Raw genomic sequence first — 17984 nt, forward strand, 5'->3', positions numbered from 1 at the left:
CATAAGGGGAGATTAGTAACAAAATAACAAGAAAGGAGATACGAGAAGAAAAACAAACAAGAAATCTCCCTCTCCACTTAGCTGATGAGGGCGAAGCTAAGGACCTCCAGTGTGTATATATATAAAAATACGGCGATATATAATATACAGCGATATATCTCCTAGCTCCAGGGAGCCAAACTGGAAATAGCTATATACTCGGGGAGGAGGAAGGAACCGGAGTCGGTTTTTTGACGAAAACGGGATGAAAGGCAAACAAGAAGAGGGGCGAATGAAGGAGGTGGTAAGTGGGATGCAAGGTTATGTGGTGAGGCAATGTCTCTCCTTCACCTCTAAGAATCATGTGTACAAGTCTCTCTCTCTCTCTCTCTCTCTCTCTCTCTCTCTCTCTCTCTCTCTCTCTCTCTCTCTCTCTCTCTCTCGTCGTATCTTCGAGGTTAAGGGTCGTACCGTCGCACTCCAGGGCCTTTACTTTCATACTAAAGGGTCACACCATTACGGTCAAGGGTCGTACCGTCGAACGCAAGGGTCCACACTGTCATCCTCAAGGTAATATACTGTCGCGCTCAAGTGTCGCACCGTCGCACTTGAGGGGAAAAGGAACTCCCATCCTGCTCAACCAACCCTTCATGGATAGGAAGATTCCATCAGCAGCGTCACCACCACCACAGACTACAGTATACCATACAGCCTTACATACACAGGCTGCTCCAAAACACATCACAGATCTCATTCGGCGAGGCCACAAAGGCAAAGGTCGGGTGACCAAAGGCAAGGATCCGGTGACCAAAGGCGAGAGTCAGGTGACCAAAGGCAGAGGTCAGGTCATGGATTATCTTACAAACTTGTAAATGTTCATATTCTCCATATGTCTAAATCATTTCAGTACAAGATCTTAAGCTATCATACATACACTCCCCTTACTACTACACCTCTCTTAATTCACCATTTCTCATCCGATCAACCCTCCTCACCCCACGAATTGTCAACAAAAAATTGTATTTTCAACACATTTGCACTTCACATTGTTGTCCAAGGCTCACACAACGCATTCGCACAGCTACGACAGGACTGGTAAACTATCAAAAACTCCCATATTTCCCCTTAAGATACAGACATTTGTTTCTGCACATTCTTCAATGAACTCAATATTTTTGCCTCCTCACCCAACCTGTGGTTCGCTTCAGTTCCATAGTTCCATTCGCTGCCATATCCACTCCTAGATATCTAACATTCCACTTCCTCAAACATCTCTCTAGTCAAATTCACACTCCAAAAAGTGTCTCTTTTCACTGCTAAACCTAATTCTTTTCATTCACACTTACTCTCAAATTTCTCCGATCACACACACTCCTAAACTCAAATCCCAGTTTCTCCAGTTCCCCACTTGAAAATGCCGCCAGCACCGCGTCATCAACAAAAACAACTCGCTCACCTCTTAGCCACCCACACACACACACACACACACCTCTACAGACTGCACATCTGCTCCTTTCTCTCTCCAAGATCCTTGCATTCACCTCCTTCAAAACCCTAATCATAAAGAGATTAAACAGCCATGGTGACACCACACACCATTGCTGCAAACCCAACTTCACCTTGAACCACACACTCTCCCATCTACCTACCAGCACTCACGCTTTATTCTCTTGATCCAGATCGGTAAACGCTATATACAAATACTCTCGTTTCCCTCAAAATAAACTTATATATCAAATAAGTCATCTAGCACTCCCTGAAACAATGTTTTTCACCCTTTCTGATGCACTGCGCATACCTACCATCTTTATCACTACACTTCTGTACAACTTACAGTTATGCTCAACAAAATTATGACTAATTCTAATACTCACAATTGTTCCCCTTTGTACATTGACACAAAGTCATTTCCGCTAATCTTCAGGCATCTCGCTGAAAATCCTAACTAACTAGTCAACAACATACTCTCCCTCTTTCTTGAGAAATTCAACTACAGTATTTTCCACTCTAGCCGCCATGCCACAGTTCATCCTCCACAAGACTTTCACCACCTCCTCTCTTTTCACCAAGTCACCTGCTAAGACTCGCTTCAAATGCCTCCCTGATCAAAACACTCAACATCTGCCACCTTATCAAAAACATTCGACATGTGCCAGTAGTTATGGCCTGGTGGCCTGGCACATTTTAAAGATAGGTTTTTCACTTCCTCTAAAATTCTTAAATACTTGCCCTCGTCTCTTCTTCCCTTTCACTGACCTCTCTATATATCAATTAATGCCCAGCCTTGAGGTAGACTTATCTCCTTGAATGGGGTCTCCAATGTTAAAAAAAAAAAGTATTAGAACAGAAACATACGAAATAAGAAACATCGGGAAAATTTAAACTATAAGATAAAAATGAAAACGAAAAAAGACAAAAGCGAATTGGAGAAGAAATAGGTAAATGGAGAGCAGGTCACCCCAATCCATCCTACATCACCCCATCCTTCACCCAATCTATCCTACGTGAGGTCACCCATTACCTTCATCCATCCAGACTTCGCCATAGTCTATCAATTATCAACTAAACCCTTCACCAAACTTTATCCCTCCTCAGGTTACGCCTCACCCCAATCTACACTCATTACTATTCCCTCATCCTAATCCGTTTCTCATTAACTCACCCCTCACCCCAATTCCTCCCTTATCAACTCACCCCTCACCCGAATCCATCCTTCATCAACTCAAACTCCCCACCCTAATCAACTCAAACCCCTATCCTAATCCATCCCTCATCAACTCACACTTCACCCTAATCCACCCCACCACCTTACTCCTCACCCCAATCCATTCTCCTCCAGCTTACCCCAGTCCACTCCTCGACCACCCAATCCACACACACGCCATCATCAACAATCACTTAGCCAAGTATACAGCTGGGGAGCGAAAAGATTTTATTTTCTTTTTTCTTTTTTTTTGGGGGGGGGAGGGAAGGAGTTTTATAAACATTTTTTATTTTTATTTTGTGAGGATATTATCTTGATGATGTAGGGAGCTCCCGTGAAGCTACTCCAGGTAGGGGGAGGAGGAGGAGGAGGAGGGGGAGAAACTGGAGGGAGTGCAGCTGCTACAGAGAGAGAGAGAGAGAGAGAGAGAGAGAGAGAGAGAGAGAGAGAGACTATGTACATACGAGACTGCACTAAAATTCTGGGACCAGCGCGTCGCAGTCATCGCACAACTAACTCGATGAATAAAAACACTGCTTAACTCACTGAATAATCACCTACTCCGGCCTCATCTGGAAACTGCCCTCGACCATCATACATCACGGCTTCATTTTATACATTTTCTGAAGATCCTGCATGCATGTTTCTCATCTCTCTCTCAGCAGCACACAGGTCAGTCAGTCAGTCCTTCTCCCGTACCTGCAGGCCTCTCGTATACTTGCGTCTGACGTATCTTTGAAGTGTATATTCCAATGGTATTACTGCAGACTTAGCAAAGTCTTCTTCCTTCCTTATGAGATGCTTTTAGATCAAGGGGGCATTATACCTGAAGCCTTTCATCAACTGTCAGGCTCAGGTGCGCCCTCTCTGTTGCAAAGTTCAAGTCCTGTCAACACAGGTCAGGCCCCATGTTTCCATCCCTCCATTTGCCTCGCAAAGTTATTTCCCAATCCTCCCAAGCTGTTTATATTCGCTTCTTTTATGTTAACTATACGTCGGCAGTGTTCAATTCTTCCATCTCGTGTTGTACACGCTGGACATTTCCATCCTTATTTCCTTCTCTCTTCAGCGGTCGAGCGAGTTCTCATTATCATACCACTCACTGCCTGGCTCGACGGTGCTCACTCTTTCCAATGTGCTAACAGGAATTCATGTTTCATGGTGACCAGATCTTTGAAGTTTGCCTCACTCTCCCGCCTCTCTCTCTCTCTCTCTCTCTGCTGATAGCATTTGTGAGGCGTCAGAGAGAGAGAGAGAGAGAGAGAGAGAGAGAGAGAGAGAGAGAGAGGGGGGGGGGGGGACGCTTTACTGGTATATTACTAAGCTTATTTTATGAGTCATTAAACTCTTAACAACGACGGTATGACCCTTGAACACGACGGTATGACCCTTAAGCAGGACGGTACGACCACTGAGCATATCGGTGCGCCCCTTGAGCACAACGGTACGACCCTTGGGTGTGATGGTATGTGCCTGGGTCAGTTCAAAGGCCTAACTATCGTACCCCAGGGTCGTACCTTCGTGCTCAGTGGTCGTACCACTCTCCCAAAGGGTCGTGCAGACATTCTCAAAGGGTTAACGACCTATTGGGCACCAATTCACATTCTTCTTATTCAAGAGCTTTATTGGCTTATACCAAATAGTCATAGAAATTTATCATGACTATATATTGAAATCTTTATTTGTCTTTATTACCTGTAAAAGTTTTACTGACGTCTTTATTACCCGTAAAAGTTTTACTGGCACATATAGAGACACTTGCATTATGTAAGATTCCCGTCCCATTTTATGTGGGGTTTTATTTCTTTCCAATACTTTATTAGCACATATCAGCCCCTAAGTTTTATTTCAGAATTTCCTCAGGATTTTTACTGAAGCGCCTCGCTTGTCTGAGTTTTTATCTGGTTGGTTTAATGCACGTTTCGTTCGAATTTCAGGTGTTCTGGTGAATATCCTACGTTCTGTCATGTGTGTGTGTGTGTGTGTGTGTGTGTGTGTGTAAGCCGCTAACTGTGCGGCCACTTGGTAACAATCCTCGCCTCATTTGAAGCAAAACGCTCACTCACTGGTTCGTATCCATTACGGCCACTTAAGTCGGACAGATCCAAGCTAAAGCAGCAGCTTAGATCGTAGCCTTTGATCATTGTGAATACCTGAGTTAGATCACCTCTTGACCTTCTCTTCTCTAAGGCAAATTAGTTTAAGTCGTCAAGGTCGACTGTCATGGGGTTCGTTTCTCAGGACGGGAGTAATCTTGGTAGCTCACACACACTCGTTTATGTATTCTTTTTTTTAAAGAAGGATGACCAGAACTGAACACAGCCACGGTTGACGAGCTTCATAGGAAAAAAAAATCTTCACTTGGCCCGTGTCTCTGCTCCTCCTTTTGGCAAGAACTGGAGGGGAGGATTTCCAAGCCCCCCCCCGCTCCCTCCCCTTTTAGTCGCCTTCTACGACACGCAGGGAATACGTGGGAAGTATTCTTTCTCCCTATCCCCAGGGATAATATATATATATATATATATATATATATATATATATATATGAATGTTTCCCGTAAATACTCTAAATACCCTCCTTCACCTTGAAAATCCAAACACCCCCAGCCCATGTCTTTTAATCACGCCCCCATTACTAGCAGTTTACTATCTGCGAGAAATGATTCTATTCACTACCTCACGTATCATCCCTTATGTGTTTTCGTCGTTATCAAGGACTTCTTGTTCTGGATCGTTACAATTCTCTGAAGGATTATATATATATATATATATATATATATATATATATATATATATATATATATATATATATATATATATATATATATTGTCAACACTTCAATGCACTAGTCTACCAAAGTTACCTCTTCCCATTATGTGGTGTGTGTGTGTGTGTGTGTGTGTGTGTGTGTGTGTGCACCCTTCCCATAGTCTGTCTCCTCCTCGGTTCATTTCCAAGTCAATCGCCTACCTTTTATGAATTATTCAGCCACAAGTACATTACGCGTCCGGCATCATGAAAATTCATATACATTTTCCCCCTGACACTGAGCCCGTCAGCGTTGCAAACATCACGCGTTGGCAGAACTGCCGTTTCCCCCACGAGGGAGTTAAAGCTCATCTCCCCGCCCTCTCCTCCTCTCCCCACCTTCACACCCCAGCTTCACACCGTCTGGTCTCGTCCCCCCCCTCCCACATCACGCTGTTGGTAGTTAGAGAGAGAGAGAGAGAGAGAGAGAGAGAGAGAGAGAGAGAGAGAGAGAGAGAGAGAGAGAGAGAGAGAGAGAGAAACTGTTCTTCACGTGAAGGTCAAGTCTGTGCCTCTCTCACTCCCCAGGTCAACATACAGATACCCCGACGTTGACATGCTGTCACCCTTTCGTAGTCCTTGTGGGTTACCCTCCCATCATACCATCCCCGTGGGGCTTGGTATCCCCCTCGCCCCTTCCCCTCTACCTACCTTCCTCTCCCATGAACCCCGATCAGCCCCTCCCTTCCCTTCTACTGTTCCGTCAACCGCACCCTCCTGACCTTCGAATGGTCAGGTCCAGGCGTCTCAAAAGTGACCTATGACCTCCCTCTCTCACGTCCTTGGGTTTGGTCGCTATGGAGAGGATGCAAGGGGAGTGGCTGGGGAGTTGATGAGGGAGTTGAAGGGGGACATGGGAGAGAGTAGGGAGAGGGTAAAGGAGGGACGAAGTAAAGGAAAGTGGAATGCTGTACCACGCTATCCAAAACCTCTTCATTATGAAGATTGTCTACGAAGGCCATTGGCTCGTTCGTGCTCGTTAGGGACCAGCTGTGTGGTGGTGGTGGCGTGTGGCGCCTGCGTGTGTGCTGGGGGGGTGGGGTACGTCAGTGGTGAGGTGTGGTGGGGAGTGATCAAGTGTGGTGACAAGGTGTGTTGCAGGCCTGGCAGGGGAGATGCTTGTCGTGGTTGGTGGAAGAGAGTGTTAGATCATAACACTCGACAGTGGAGTCAGCCACCATCTACGATGACTTCCACACGACCACAGTCAGCCCTACACATTCATCATACCGTGTCCTCCCACTGACGCCAACTTCAACTGTGGTGCTTCCGTCACTCACCAAATTCGAAATACGGCGATCATACAGACATCCAGAACTGTTTGCATAGCACGAACGGGTGATGCTACATACAAAACCGTAATCGAGCTTCTTATACAAAAGTTATGAATGTAAACAATTTCTCGAGAGTAAACATGCGCCGTTTTCTATTCGAGATCTTTCGACGGGGTCGGAAAATCATCAATAATAATAATAATAATGACAATAATAGTAATAATAATAATAATAATAATAATAATAATAATAATAATAATAATAATAAGTCCAGAGTGCAAAAGACGAACTATAGTTCAGCTAACCCTACAGTAAGACAAATGCGAGCCACATTTACGTCAATCCAGCACGGAATTCTGAAACGTCGAACGTATAATATTAAGACGAACGTACGTACGTACACACGCTAACTGCCAAGACAATAACAAACATCTGGAGTGTTTACATCTATATCCTTGTTGCATACCCAGGAACCTACCATTATTATTATCATTATTATTATTATTATTATCATTATTATTATTATTATTATTATGATCATTATTATATGATCATTGTTGTATTCTTGTATACATTGGTATATACTTCACACAGAGGTTGTATAAAGTACAATTCCAGGATCCAGTTCTCCTTCCAGCACATCACTGGAACCATGCATTCATCCAGACTTTCAGTGTCACGGTGTTCCATCCTGACCCTCCCCGTCTAGCGTGCGTTCACCACCCACTACGGCAGCCAAGAGGCATCCCGGGTAATCAACCTTACCTTTACACTCTCCAACACCAACCATATCGCCACCATCCTACACACCTGCCAAACCATCCCAATATCATGGCCTTGTGAAAAAGCAAGCTCAGCTCTCCGTGTCTTACGTGAAGAGTATTGGGATCTTATACCCAGTGGTCAAGATGTACTAAATGTTGTATACCAAGGTCACGACACAACGTCCACACCACACAACTCCAGTTCTCGAAGTTAACCCACACTACTGGCAAAGCTGAGCCAAGGCTGGAAATGGGGGGCACTTACTGTGATACGTGGGAATACATGGGAACGATATATAACAGAAGACCTGATGGACTATGACGAGGTTATCTGCTGCAGGACAGTACATGGGAAAGCCAGATAACAGACGACCTGATGGCCTATGACGAGATTATCTGCTGGGTGACAGTTCATGGGAAAGCCAGATGACAGAAGACCTGATGGTCTATGACGAGGTTATCTGCTGGATGACAGTCCATGGGAAAGCCAGATAACAGAAGACCTGATGGACTATGACGAGGTTATCTGCTGCAGGACAGTACATGGAAAAGCCAGATAACAGAAGACATGATGGTTTGTGACGAGGTATCTGCTGGAGGACTGGAATAGTATCCTACATTCCTAACGTATACAGATGAAGACAAGGTAGTTAATCAAAGGTCAAGTTATGTCCATTCCGTCGCTTGTAGGCAAACTACACTTCGAACCCGGGTGACTCACCTTACCTCTATTCCACCACCTGTGGGTAAACTAAAGTCCGGGCCCGGAGTACTCTTCTCCGTTCCATCACCTGCAGGTAAACCAAACTTGGAGCCTGAGTGGGTACTCACCTTATCTCCGTTCCAGAGCTTGTAGGTGTACCAGTTGTTGATGCCTGGTCTCCAGTACTCCAGCATGTACGTCTCCACGAACTCGACTCCCTGGCCATTGCCGAAGCGGCCCTGGCTCTCCGTGGCCGAGATGACGTGCGTGGTCTCCAAGTCGATCTCCAGGTACTCCTTTGAGTTGTCGATGCCCACCATCTCCCGGGGGCACCAGGCACCGCCGTGCCGCTCGATCTTCAGCCTGTGGACGGAGGTGGTGGGATGAGGTTAACCTGGGTATGGTACTATCTGTGATTACTATTTGTGTGTTACCGGGAGATACAACACTCGTGTTACCCCGTCTCTTAACCTTATACATATATACCTTATCTTTACCCCTATGTATGAACACACACACACACACACACACACACACACACACACACACACACACACACACAAACCCTAGCCTATACCAAGTACCCATTTTATCGACTAGCCCTTAGGGGAGGATGAACAGCTGGGTGGGCTGTGGACCGGCTGCCGCCGCGACCTGGATTCGAACCGATGCGTAACTGATGGACCGAGTGAGAGATGAGAAAAGGATGAATACAGCGTGGCTGGATGTGAACCCAGTGGTTGGAGACACAGGTCAGAACGTAGTAAAAAGAGACATTGAAAGTAGTTGGAGAAATACAAGGAGAAAATCGACTGGACTAGAACGCAATGCAAGGTTGGAGATACAAGGAGAGATACGGCGGTACGAGACAATGCGAGGTAGATGATGAGATAGTAAGGCACTCGAGAGACGCTGGACAAAGGGGAGATCTTGGTGCCGCCAAGGGGTCACGTGGGGGACACAAGGGAAGGTGTTTGCCACATGAGACCACTGTCAGGCAGTCCTTTTCAAACCATCAGAGACGAGAATACGAGCAGTCAGTGACGACAACGCCATCTATACCACACGAGAACGTAGGGTTCCCACAGAAAGAAATATCTTGAAGAACAGTTTGATCTTCCCCACCACAGAGAGAGAGAGAGAGAGAGAGAGAGAGAGAGAGAGAGAGAGAGAGAGAGAGAGAGAGAGAGAGAGGTTCACATTAGCCCACAGTTATCCTGTAACAACAAGTCCCTTCTCTCGATGAGTCAGACGTACAGCACTATGGGAATTTCCACTGCCTGGTTCTCAGTGCCCAGCTAGCCTTCCTCTTACCCCACCCCCACACATCCCCCCTCCCCTCCCCCCTCTTCTCCCCCCCCCCCCTCTTCCTAGAACGCCTTCGCCTCCCTCCCTCCCTACGCCCCACACCGCCATCCTCCCTTCACACTCTAATGAATAAATGAACTTTAATAATGTCTACAGAATAAGATGGACATGAAAAAATAATCCTCCACCCCCTCTCTAACCCCCACCCCCTCTTTCCCTCAATCACCTCTTTTCATAAGTATATCCGTCGTGCCCCGCCCCACTCCCCCCCCACCCCGTCCACCATCTAGTGGCGCGGAGGAGAATTAACATATTGGCGTCATCTTTGCCGAAATTAGTTCCATAATGTGCCCACAGATGGCACCACCGGCTCTACCCCCCTCCCCACCCACCACCACCCCTCTTTCCTCCTCCCCCCTACATTTTTTTTCGGGGGGGCGGGGGCGGGCGGGCGTGTGGGATTTAATGGATAGAATTTCTCCTTCGCTGTACACTGGATTTATGGATAGATTCCGTAGGATCTGTTGCAGGCTCAGTTTCTTATCAGAGGGAGAGTCATATGTATTTGTTTTAATATCTAGGAAGGAAGGAAGGAAGGAAGGGGGGATATCACCCGCCTTGTGGAACCACTACTCACGTATGTTTTATCTCCCGGGTTTCTCCTGGAAGAATCTTTTTTTCTGCGGGGTGGATGGTAATTCAGGGGGAGAAGTATGGGGGTGTCTTCCCTCCCTCTAGTAGCATGTGGTGTAAGGTTGGTGTAGAGGTGGGGGGGGAGGAAGTAGCCCTCTAGTGGCATGTGGTGTAAGGAAGGTGAAGGGGGGGAAGTAGCCCTCTAGTGGCATGTGGTGTAAGGTTGGTGTAGAGGTGGGGGGGCAAGTAGCCCTCTAGTGGCATGTGGTGTAAGGATGGTGAAGGGGAGGTAGTAGTAGCCCTCTAGTGGCATGTGGTGTAGGCGAGTGTGTGTGTGTGTGTGTGTGTGTGTGTGTGTGTGTGTGTGTGTGTGTGTGTGTGTGTGGTTATATGTTCTGGTGATCTATACAATGATACCGCATGGATGGTATCCCGGCATGGTCACCTATGGGTAATGTTCAGTGTGGGGGAAAACTACATTCCTACTGAATGTATACAAGTCTCTCTCTCTCTCTCTCTCTCTCTCTCTCTCTCTCTCTCTCTCTCTCTCTCTCTCTCTCTCTCTCTGCAAGAACACTCAAGCGATCCCTCAGTGCACTGAAGCCACCATTTTGAAGGGGTGATGATACGATGATGGTCTACTGTCGATCTAAGATCTTTATTTGGGCTGGCAAAGACGCCAGTCTAGTTAACTGGCTCTGCCTCTGTAACACCTTAGCAACATCTGGACCTAACACGTAAAGCAATCTCATTAGCCAAAACCTTCCTAATGATATCTGGGTATACGAACGATAAATTACTTCGGAGGTTTTTCGAAGTTTCTTCTGTATATACAAATGCAGGATCGATAATTCCATTCCTCCATTTTCTCTGACCTAAATCATCACAATAATTGACCAGATACATCGATAACAAAACAGTGGAGCTATTCTGGCCACCAATGAGAGCTGTTATGGCCTCAATGCTGGATATAACCCTGGAATAATTCTACGCTATTTTTACAATGAAAGCTGAACAACTGGACAAATATTTGTTCACTGCAACTAATATATTTCTAAATCTGATCAATCATTTCCGATTAATAGGGATTAGCTGGTTAATTCGCCATTAAACAGCACAAAAAAATATGTACGTGTGCGCAGCTGGTTGCGTGGCCTTTGCGATGCGAATGCTTGGGGGGGAAACTCCAGTAACAAGTGAAGGGTATGTGCGGACGGCCAGAAGGGAAGGACTAGATTCCACATTTCTAAACCATAAGATCACGTTAACTACAGCTTTACAGCAACCGGTCTTACAGACGAGGAGAAAGGTGCGACTCCTATGACTGTCGTCTTTATCATCTTCATTCAAGTCAAGCAACATTTTCAAGAGTGTTAAATTCTATGGAAGGCAAGGCTTAGATTCCAGACCTGGACTCTTTCTTCTCCGTCGAGGGAGCTTTGAACCTCTTAGGTGACAGCCTGGTGCATGACTGATGACTGGACTAAGGTTTAGGTTCCAGTCCAAGACAACCAGATCCTATTTACTGGCCAGTATATATTCCAGAGGCTGGAGACTACTACATTCCAGAACCCAAAGGCTGGATACCAAAGGCTCAATACTACATCATAGTTTACCTTTCCCTGGACCTCGGTGTCCTTTGACGAATTCAAAGCTGCCGAGGGCTTGACTACAGTAGGCGATGATGTTAGACGCCAGCTGCCGAAGAGCAAAATCCTTAAGCCAAAGATTAGTTCTTACAAGCTGGAAACACCTTCCAAGACCTGATGACTGAAATCCACGAACAGAAACCTAGATTCCGTCCGTCTAAGGCTAGACCCCGTGTGGTCGACAACACTGACGGAAGAGAAGATTAAACTTGCTGGTGACAATGTTCAGTGGGGGAAAGACCAGATTCCAGGTTGCTCACGAATGCATTCCTGTGGTCGGGAACAAGACGGGATCGAAGTCCACATACGATGAGGACTACATTGCCAAAGCCGATAATCAAATCCTGCTGGTTAAAATCTATAACTCGGGAGACGAGGAGTCACACACGAGTGACATCGAGGCACCATAACTCTTCGGTCCCCGCCACCCATGTTTGACTACCTCCACGCTAAGGCCGCATCAGAACACCCTCCTAAAGTCAGGGACCAGCAGCATACACAGTTAGCTTCGAGGAAACGTCTAGCATATCATAAACTGACGAACAGATATTATCATCAACTTGACAAGAGAAGATCTTAACATATCACAACTTCACATCAAGGAAAACAACGCATCAAAACCTCAATTCAAGGAGCACTTTAAGTATCATAACCTCACATATGGAAACAACGTATCACATCACATCTGGGAAAACTTGACGTATCACAACCTTACATAAGGAAACACAACGTATCACATCACATCAAGAAACACAACGTATCACATCACATCAAGAAACACAACGTATCACAACCTCGCATCACATCAAGGAATACTTAACGCATCACAACCTCACATCAAGGAAGACTCAAGGTATCACATCACATCAAGAAATACTTAACGCATCACAACCTCACATCAAGGAAGACTCAAGGTATCACATCACATCAGGAAATACTTAACGCATCACAACCTCACCTTAAGACACCTATTTACACCACATCACAACGTCTCCCTCCTCCACAACCTCACATCGTCTTCTATCTGCCAGTGAAGGACGCCATAAGACTAACTTGGTTACAACAAACAAAAAACCACAACAACCACATCACTGTGGGGGAAAACTTCTGTAATTAGCGCAATCAAGAAAAAAAAAAAAGGGGCGGGTGGGAGGGGGACATTCTGAGACGCCTTAGATCGGAAGCCTTACCTCACCAAGGAATATCATGTCATACAGTTGTTAACGTCATGAATTTCATCTGAAGTTTCCACCAACATGAAACCGAAAATCAGATGAAAAAAAAATCAAGATAAAGACTAATTACGTAATGTGACCATTAATGACTAATTAACCTTTCCGGAGATAACGAAGCTAACGAAACGACACCCAGGTCATCATGAGCTGCGATTTGCCTCCCTGACCCTACGGGTGCAACATCACAACATACCTGGGATATCCGTCATCCCAGACACTCCCACCAGCGTCATACACCGGGATACTCAAGGCGTCCCAGAGTGTCATCCTACCGCTATCCCCGGGGATGTTTCATCGTCCCACACGAATATGTCGTCGTAACAACATCGAAAACAGGAAATGTCAGGGACTTTCCTCCTTCGTATCCCAACCATCCCATTGCCAGGCAATCCAAGTATCCCCGTACGCCACTATCCCAATAGATAAATGTCCTATCATCCCAGTGTCTTAAGATCCTACTATCTTATGATCCCAATGTCCCACACAGCCAGTATTCCAGTCTTTCAACAACCTAGAATTTCACCATACCCGTATAATACTATCCCAGCATCCCATCATCTTAGTATCATCATCCCAGCACCCCCATCAACCCAGTATCCCCCTATCCCAGTGCCCTACCATTCCTCCATCCTACAATCCCAGTATCCCACCGACACAGTATCCCACCAACCCAATGTCCCTATCATCCAAGCATCCCAGTACAGCATCATCCCAGTGCCCTACCATCACAGTACCTCACCACCCCAGTACCTCACCATCCCAGCACCTCACCACCCCAGTACCTCACCATCCCAGCACCTCACCATCTCAGTACCTCACCATCCCAGTACCTCACCACCCCAGTACCTCACCACCCCAGTACCTCACCATCCCAGCACCTCACCACCCCAGTACCTCACCATCCCAGTACCTCACCATCTCAGTACCTCACCATCCCAGTACCTCATCATCCCAGTACCTCACCATCCCAGTACCTCACCATCCCAGTACCTCACCATCCCGGTACCTCACCACCCCAGTACCTCACCATCCCAGTACCTCACCATCCCAGTACCTCACCATCCCGGTACCTCACCACCCCAGTACCTCACCACCCCAGTACCTCACCACCCCAGTACCTCACCACCCCAGTACCTCACCATCCCAGTACCTCACCATCCCAGTACCTCACCATCCCAGTACCTCACCATCCCGGTACCTCACCATCCCAGTACCTCACCACCCCAGTACCTCACCATCCCAGTACCTCACCATCCCAGTACCTCACCACCCCAGTACCTCACCACCCCAGTACCTCACCACCCCAGTACCTCACCACCCCAGTACCTCACCACCCCAGTACCTCACCACCCCAGTACCTCACCACCCCAGTACCTCACCACCCCAGTACCTCACCATCCCAGTACCTCACCATCCCAGTACCTCACCACCCCAGTACCTCACCACCCCAGTACCTCACCATCCCAGTACCTCACCACCCCAGTACCTCACCACCCCAGTACCTCACCATCCCAGTACCTCACCATCCCAGTACCTCACCACCCCAGTACCTCACCACCCCAGTACCTCACCACCCCAGTACCTCACCATCCCAGTACCTCACCATCCCAGTACCTCACCATCCCGGTACCTCACCACCCCAGTACCTCACCATCCCAGTACCTCACCATCCCAGTACCTCACCATCCCAGTACCTCACCATCCCGGTACCTCACCACCCCAGTGTCCCACTACGCCTCCTGCCTCGGTGTCCGGACAGGCCTCTACATAATGGAATCACACGCTGTGAGTTTCATCATTAATGAAATATGGATTATGCAAATTAGTATTGGAATATTGATGGCAGAGGCCGGAACCAACCAATCTGTGCTGGTGCCAATCCCCGAGATTCGCTGTTTGTCGTTGTGGCGTGGCGATAGCTGCTTGATGATCGCATTAAAGGGATTGGGAGTTGATTAGACAGTGAAGAGGAGCTGGGGGGGGACGAGGAGATACTGGCTGGTTATTTACTTTAAAAGCGGGACGGGACGAGGGGGGGGGGGGAAGAGAGGAGGGGGGTTTACGGATATGTGACTGTATTTGGTTGGAGGAGTGGCGGTGGTAGCGGTGTTGTACTGTTGTATTTTGTTGGAGGAATGGTGGTGGTGGTGGTGTATGTTTGTCTTTTGTTGGAGAAGTGATGTAGTTCTGGTGCGTGGGTGTATTCTGTTGAACAAGTAGTGGTTGTAGTGCTGTGTGATTTCATTTTGTTGGAGGAATGTTGTTGTTGTCGTTGTGAGGTTAGTTTTTGTTGGAGGAGTAATGGTGGTGGTGGTGTGTGGTTGAATTTTGTTGGCGTGGTGATGGCGGTGCTCTGTTCTTGTATTTTCTCGGAGGAATGGTAATGATGGTGTTGTGTGGGTATATTTTGTTGGAGAAGTGCTGGCGGCGGTGATGGAGAGTGCTGGTGGTGGTCGTGTGTGGTTTGACTCTGTCGCAGGAGTGGTGTTGTGTGATCGCATTTCGCAGCAGGGGAGGCAGCAGTGGTGTTGCGTTGGGAAAATGGGAGTGGTGGTGTTGTGGAGGAGTATTTTGTTGGGGGAGTGGTGTTGTGGAGGAGTATTTTGTTGGGGGAGTGGTGTTGTGGAGGAGTATTTTGTTGGAGAAGTGGTGTTGTGGAGGAGTATTTTGTTGGGGGAGTGGTGTTGTGGAGGAGTATTTTGTTGGGGGAGTGGTGTTGCGGAGGAGTATTTTGTTGAGGAGTGGTGTTGTGGAGGAGTATTTTGTTGGGGGAGTGGTGTTGTGGAGGAGTATTTTGTAGGGGGAGTGGTGTTGTGGAGGAGTATTTTGTTGGGGGAGTGGTGTTGTGGAGGAGTATTTTGTTGGGGGAGTGGTGTTGTGGAGGAGTATTTTCTTGGGGGAGTGGTGTTGTGGAGGAGTATTTTGTTGGGGGAGTGGTGTTGTGGAGGAGTATTTTGTTGAGGGAGTGGTGTTGTGGAGGAGTATTTTGTTGGGGGAGTGGGTGTCGTGGAGATGTGTGGTTCAATTCTCATGGCAGAGTGGTGGTGGTTGTGGTGGTGATGTGCAACTATTTTGTAGGGGGAAATTGCAGGTGGCTGAAGGTCTGTCTTGTCAGCGGGGTAACACGGAGCCTCCTGCTCCCTCACCATACATCTCTCGCGTCCAGAGTGACCGTAACATTTCGACCCGTCACGTCTCATACAGGAGGACTGGCGTTTCTCCACAGCGATGTACGCCAAGTAATCAACCGTAATTACGCATCATAATTACTTTAATCACGCTTTTGACTCGGGAGTTTTCTAATTATTTTTTTTTTCCTCTCTCATTAGAGGCATTTGAAACAACAACCTCATTAGAGGCATTTGAAACAACTACAACAAGAACAACGACTGCTAATACTACTGTTACAACAACAACAATAACTACAACAATGACAACAACAAGAGTCTGGGCACAAAAGCGCACTGTCATCCTGTACTTTTGTGTGATGGGGTTGTGATGTGTTAAAGAGGATCTGCCGCCACGCTGGCGTTAAAGGGAGTGTAGTTATGGGATGGGATCACTTTACACCACACTGTCCCTTCCCGGTGAGGGACCAGTGTGTGTGTGTGTGTGTGTGTGTGTGTGTGTGTGTGTGTGTGTGTGTGCGTGCGTGCGTGCGTATGCGTGCGTGCGTATGCGTGTCTGTCCTGACCTGACAGGTCCCACCTGGGTTATGGGATAGGACCACCTTACACCAGACAGTCCCTTCCTGGTGAAGGGCCCCGTGTGTGTGTGTGTGTGTGTGTGTGTGTGTGTGTGTGTGTGTGTGTGTGTGTGTGTGTGTGTGTGTGTGTGTGTGCGTCCTGACCTGACAGCTCCCACCTGGGGAGGGAGGAGGGCAGGAAATGTACCATAATAGTTACCCGAACGGGACGGACTGAGGGAGAGAGAGAGAGAGAGAGAGAGAGAGAGGGTGCGTGCAGCAGTACTGAGCCAAACGGTATGAAGTGGGGGGGGGGAGGTGCACCGCGATACCGACATGAACGGTACGAATGGAGGAGGTGAAGAAGAGCGCGAGAGACGAACCGTAATTCTGATGATCGAGGAATATCGTCTTTACTGCAGATCCGGAGATGGACAGTGGGATCAGCACCTGTGATCACTGTGGTGTTACGGGGAGAGAGTTTTACACTCGTGTTGACCCATCTCTTGACCTCGTACATATGTATGTACCGTGTCTTCACTGCTACGTGTAAACACACACACACACACACACACACACATGACCCAGCCTAAGCCAGGTATCTATTTATCGACCATCCCTGAACACCTGGGTTGGGTGTGGGCCAACTGCTACACCCAGGATTCGAACCCGTGATGACTCACGGTCAGTAAGGCTGACCCTTAAACATGAATATATGGCCTTTAAGCATGAAGGTCATGACCCTTAAGCACGACGGTACGATCCGTGAACAAGCAGTTGAACACGACCTTAACTGAAAGGTATGCCCTTTGAACACGCAGGTTACGACCCTTGGCTATGATGACCTGGCCTTTGACCTACCATTTGTAACCTTGAGAAGAATGAAGCTGGGGGGCATTTCAAGCGTTGTATGCAGCTAAATTTACTCTATTAACCATGCACTATAATTGGTCATTAGCACGGTATATAGTTACAGAATAATATGATTCTTTTCTCGTTTGGCATAGATGAATATCCCCCCCCCCCCCCGATCATGATACAACAGAGCTGTTAATGTATTGGTAAAATATAAATGATGGTAATGTCCAAAACATAGGTGTCAAGATTAACGACTCCCGTGATAAATGGGCCAGTCTGCTTCCCATGATTAAATTAAGTATAAAAATGTCACACTATCTACTTTATATATATATAAATATATATATATATATATATATATATATATATATATATATATATATA

At 47.0% G+C, this 17984-nt stretch overlaps 1 protein-coding gene across 2 annotated transcripts in view; it reads right to left on the reverse strand.

The window, feature by feature from the left end:
- Positions 1-17984, reverse strand: part of LOC139756034 (discoidin domain-containing receptor 2-like) — a 1074315-nt gene that overhangs the window by 259756 nt on the left and 796575 nt on the right. For both annotated transcript variants that reach the window (XM_071674983.1, XM_071674984.1), the window contains one exon: positions 8361-8595. In XM_071674983.1, the coding sequence (XP_071531084.1) occupies positions 8361-8595 (235 nt within the window). The remainder of the gene's footprint in view (positions 1-8360; positions 8596-17984) is intronic.

This window comes from Panulirus ornatus, chromosome 20 (assembly GCF_036320965.1).
Source record: "Panulirus ornatus isolate Po-2019 chromosome 20, ASM3632096v1, whole genome shotgun sequence".
Taxonomy (NCBI): Eukaryota; Metazoa; Arthropoda; class Malacostraca; order Decapoda; family Palinuridae; genus Panulirus; species Panulirus ornatus.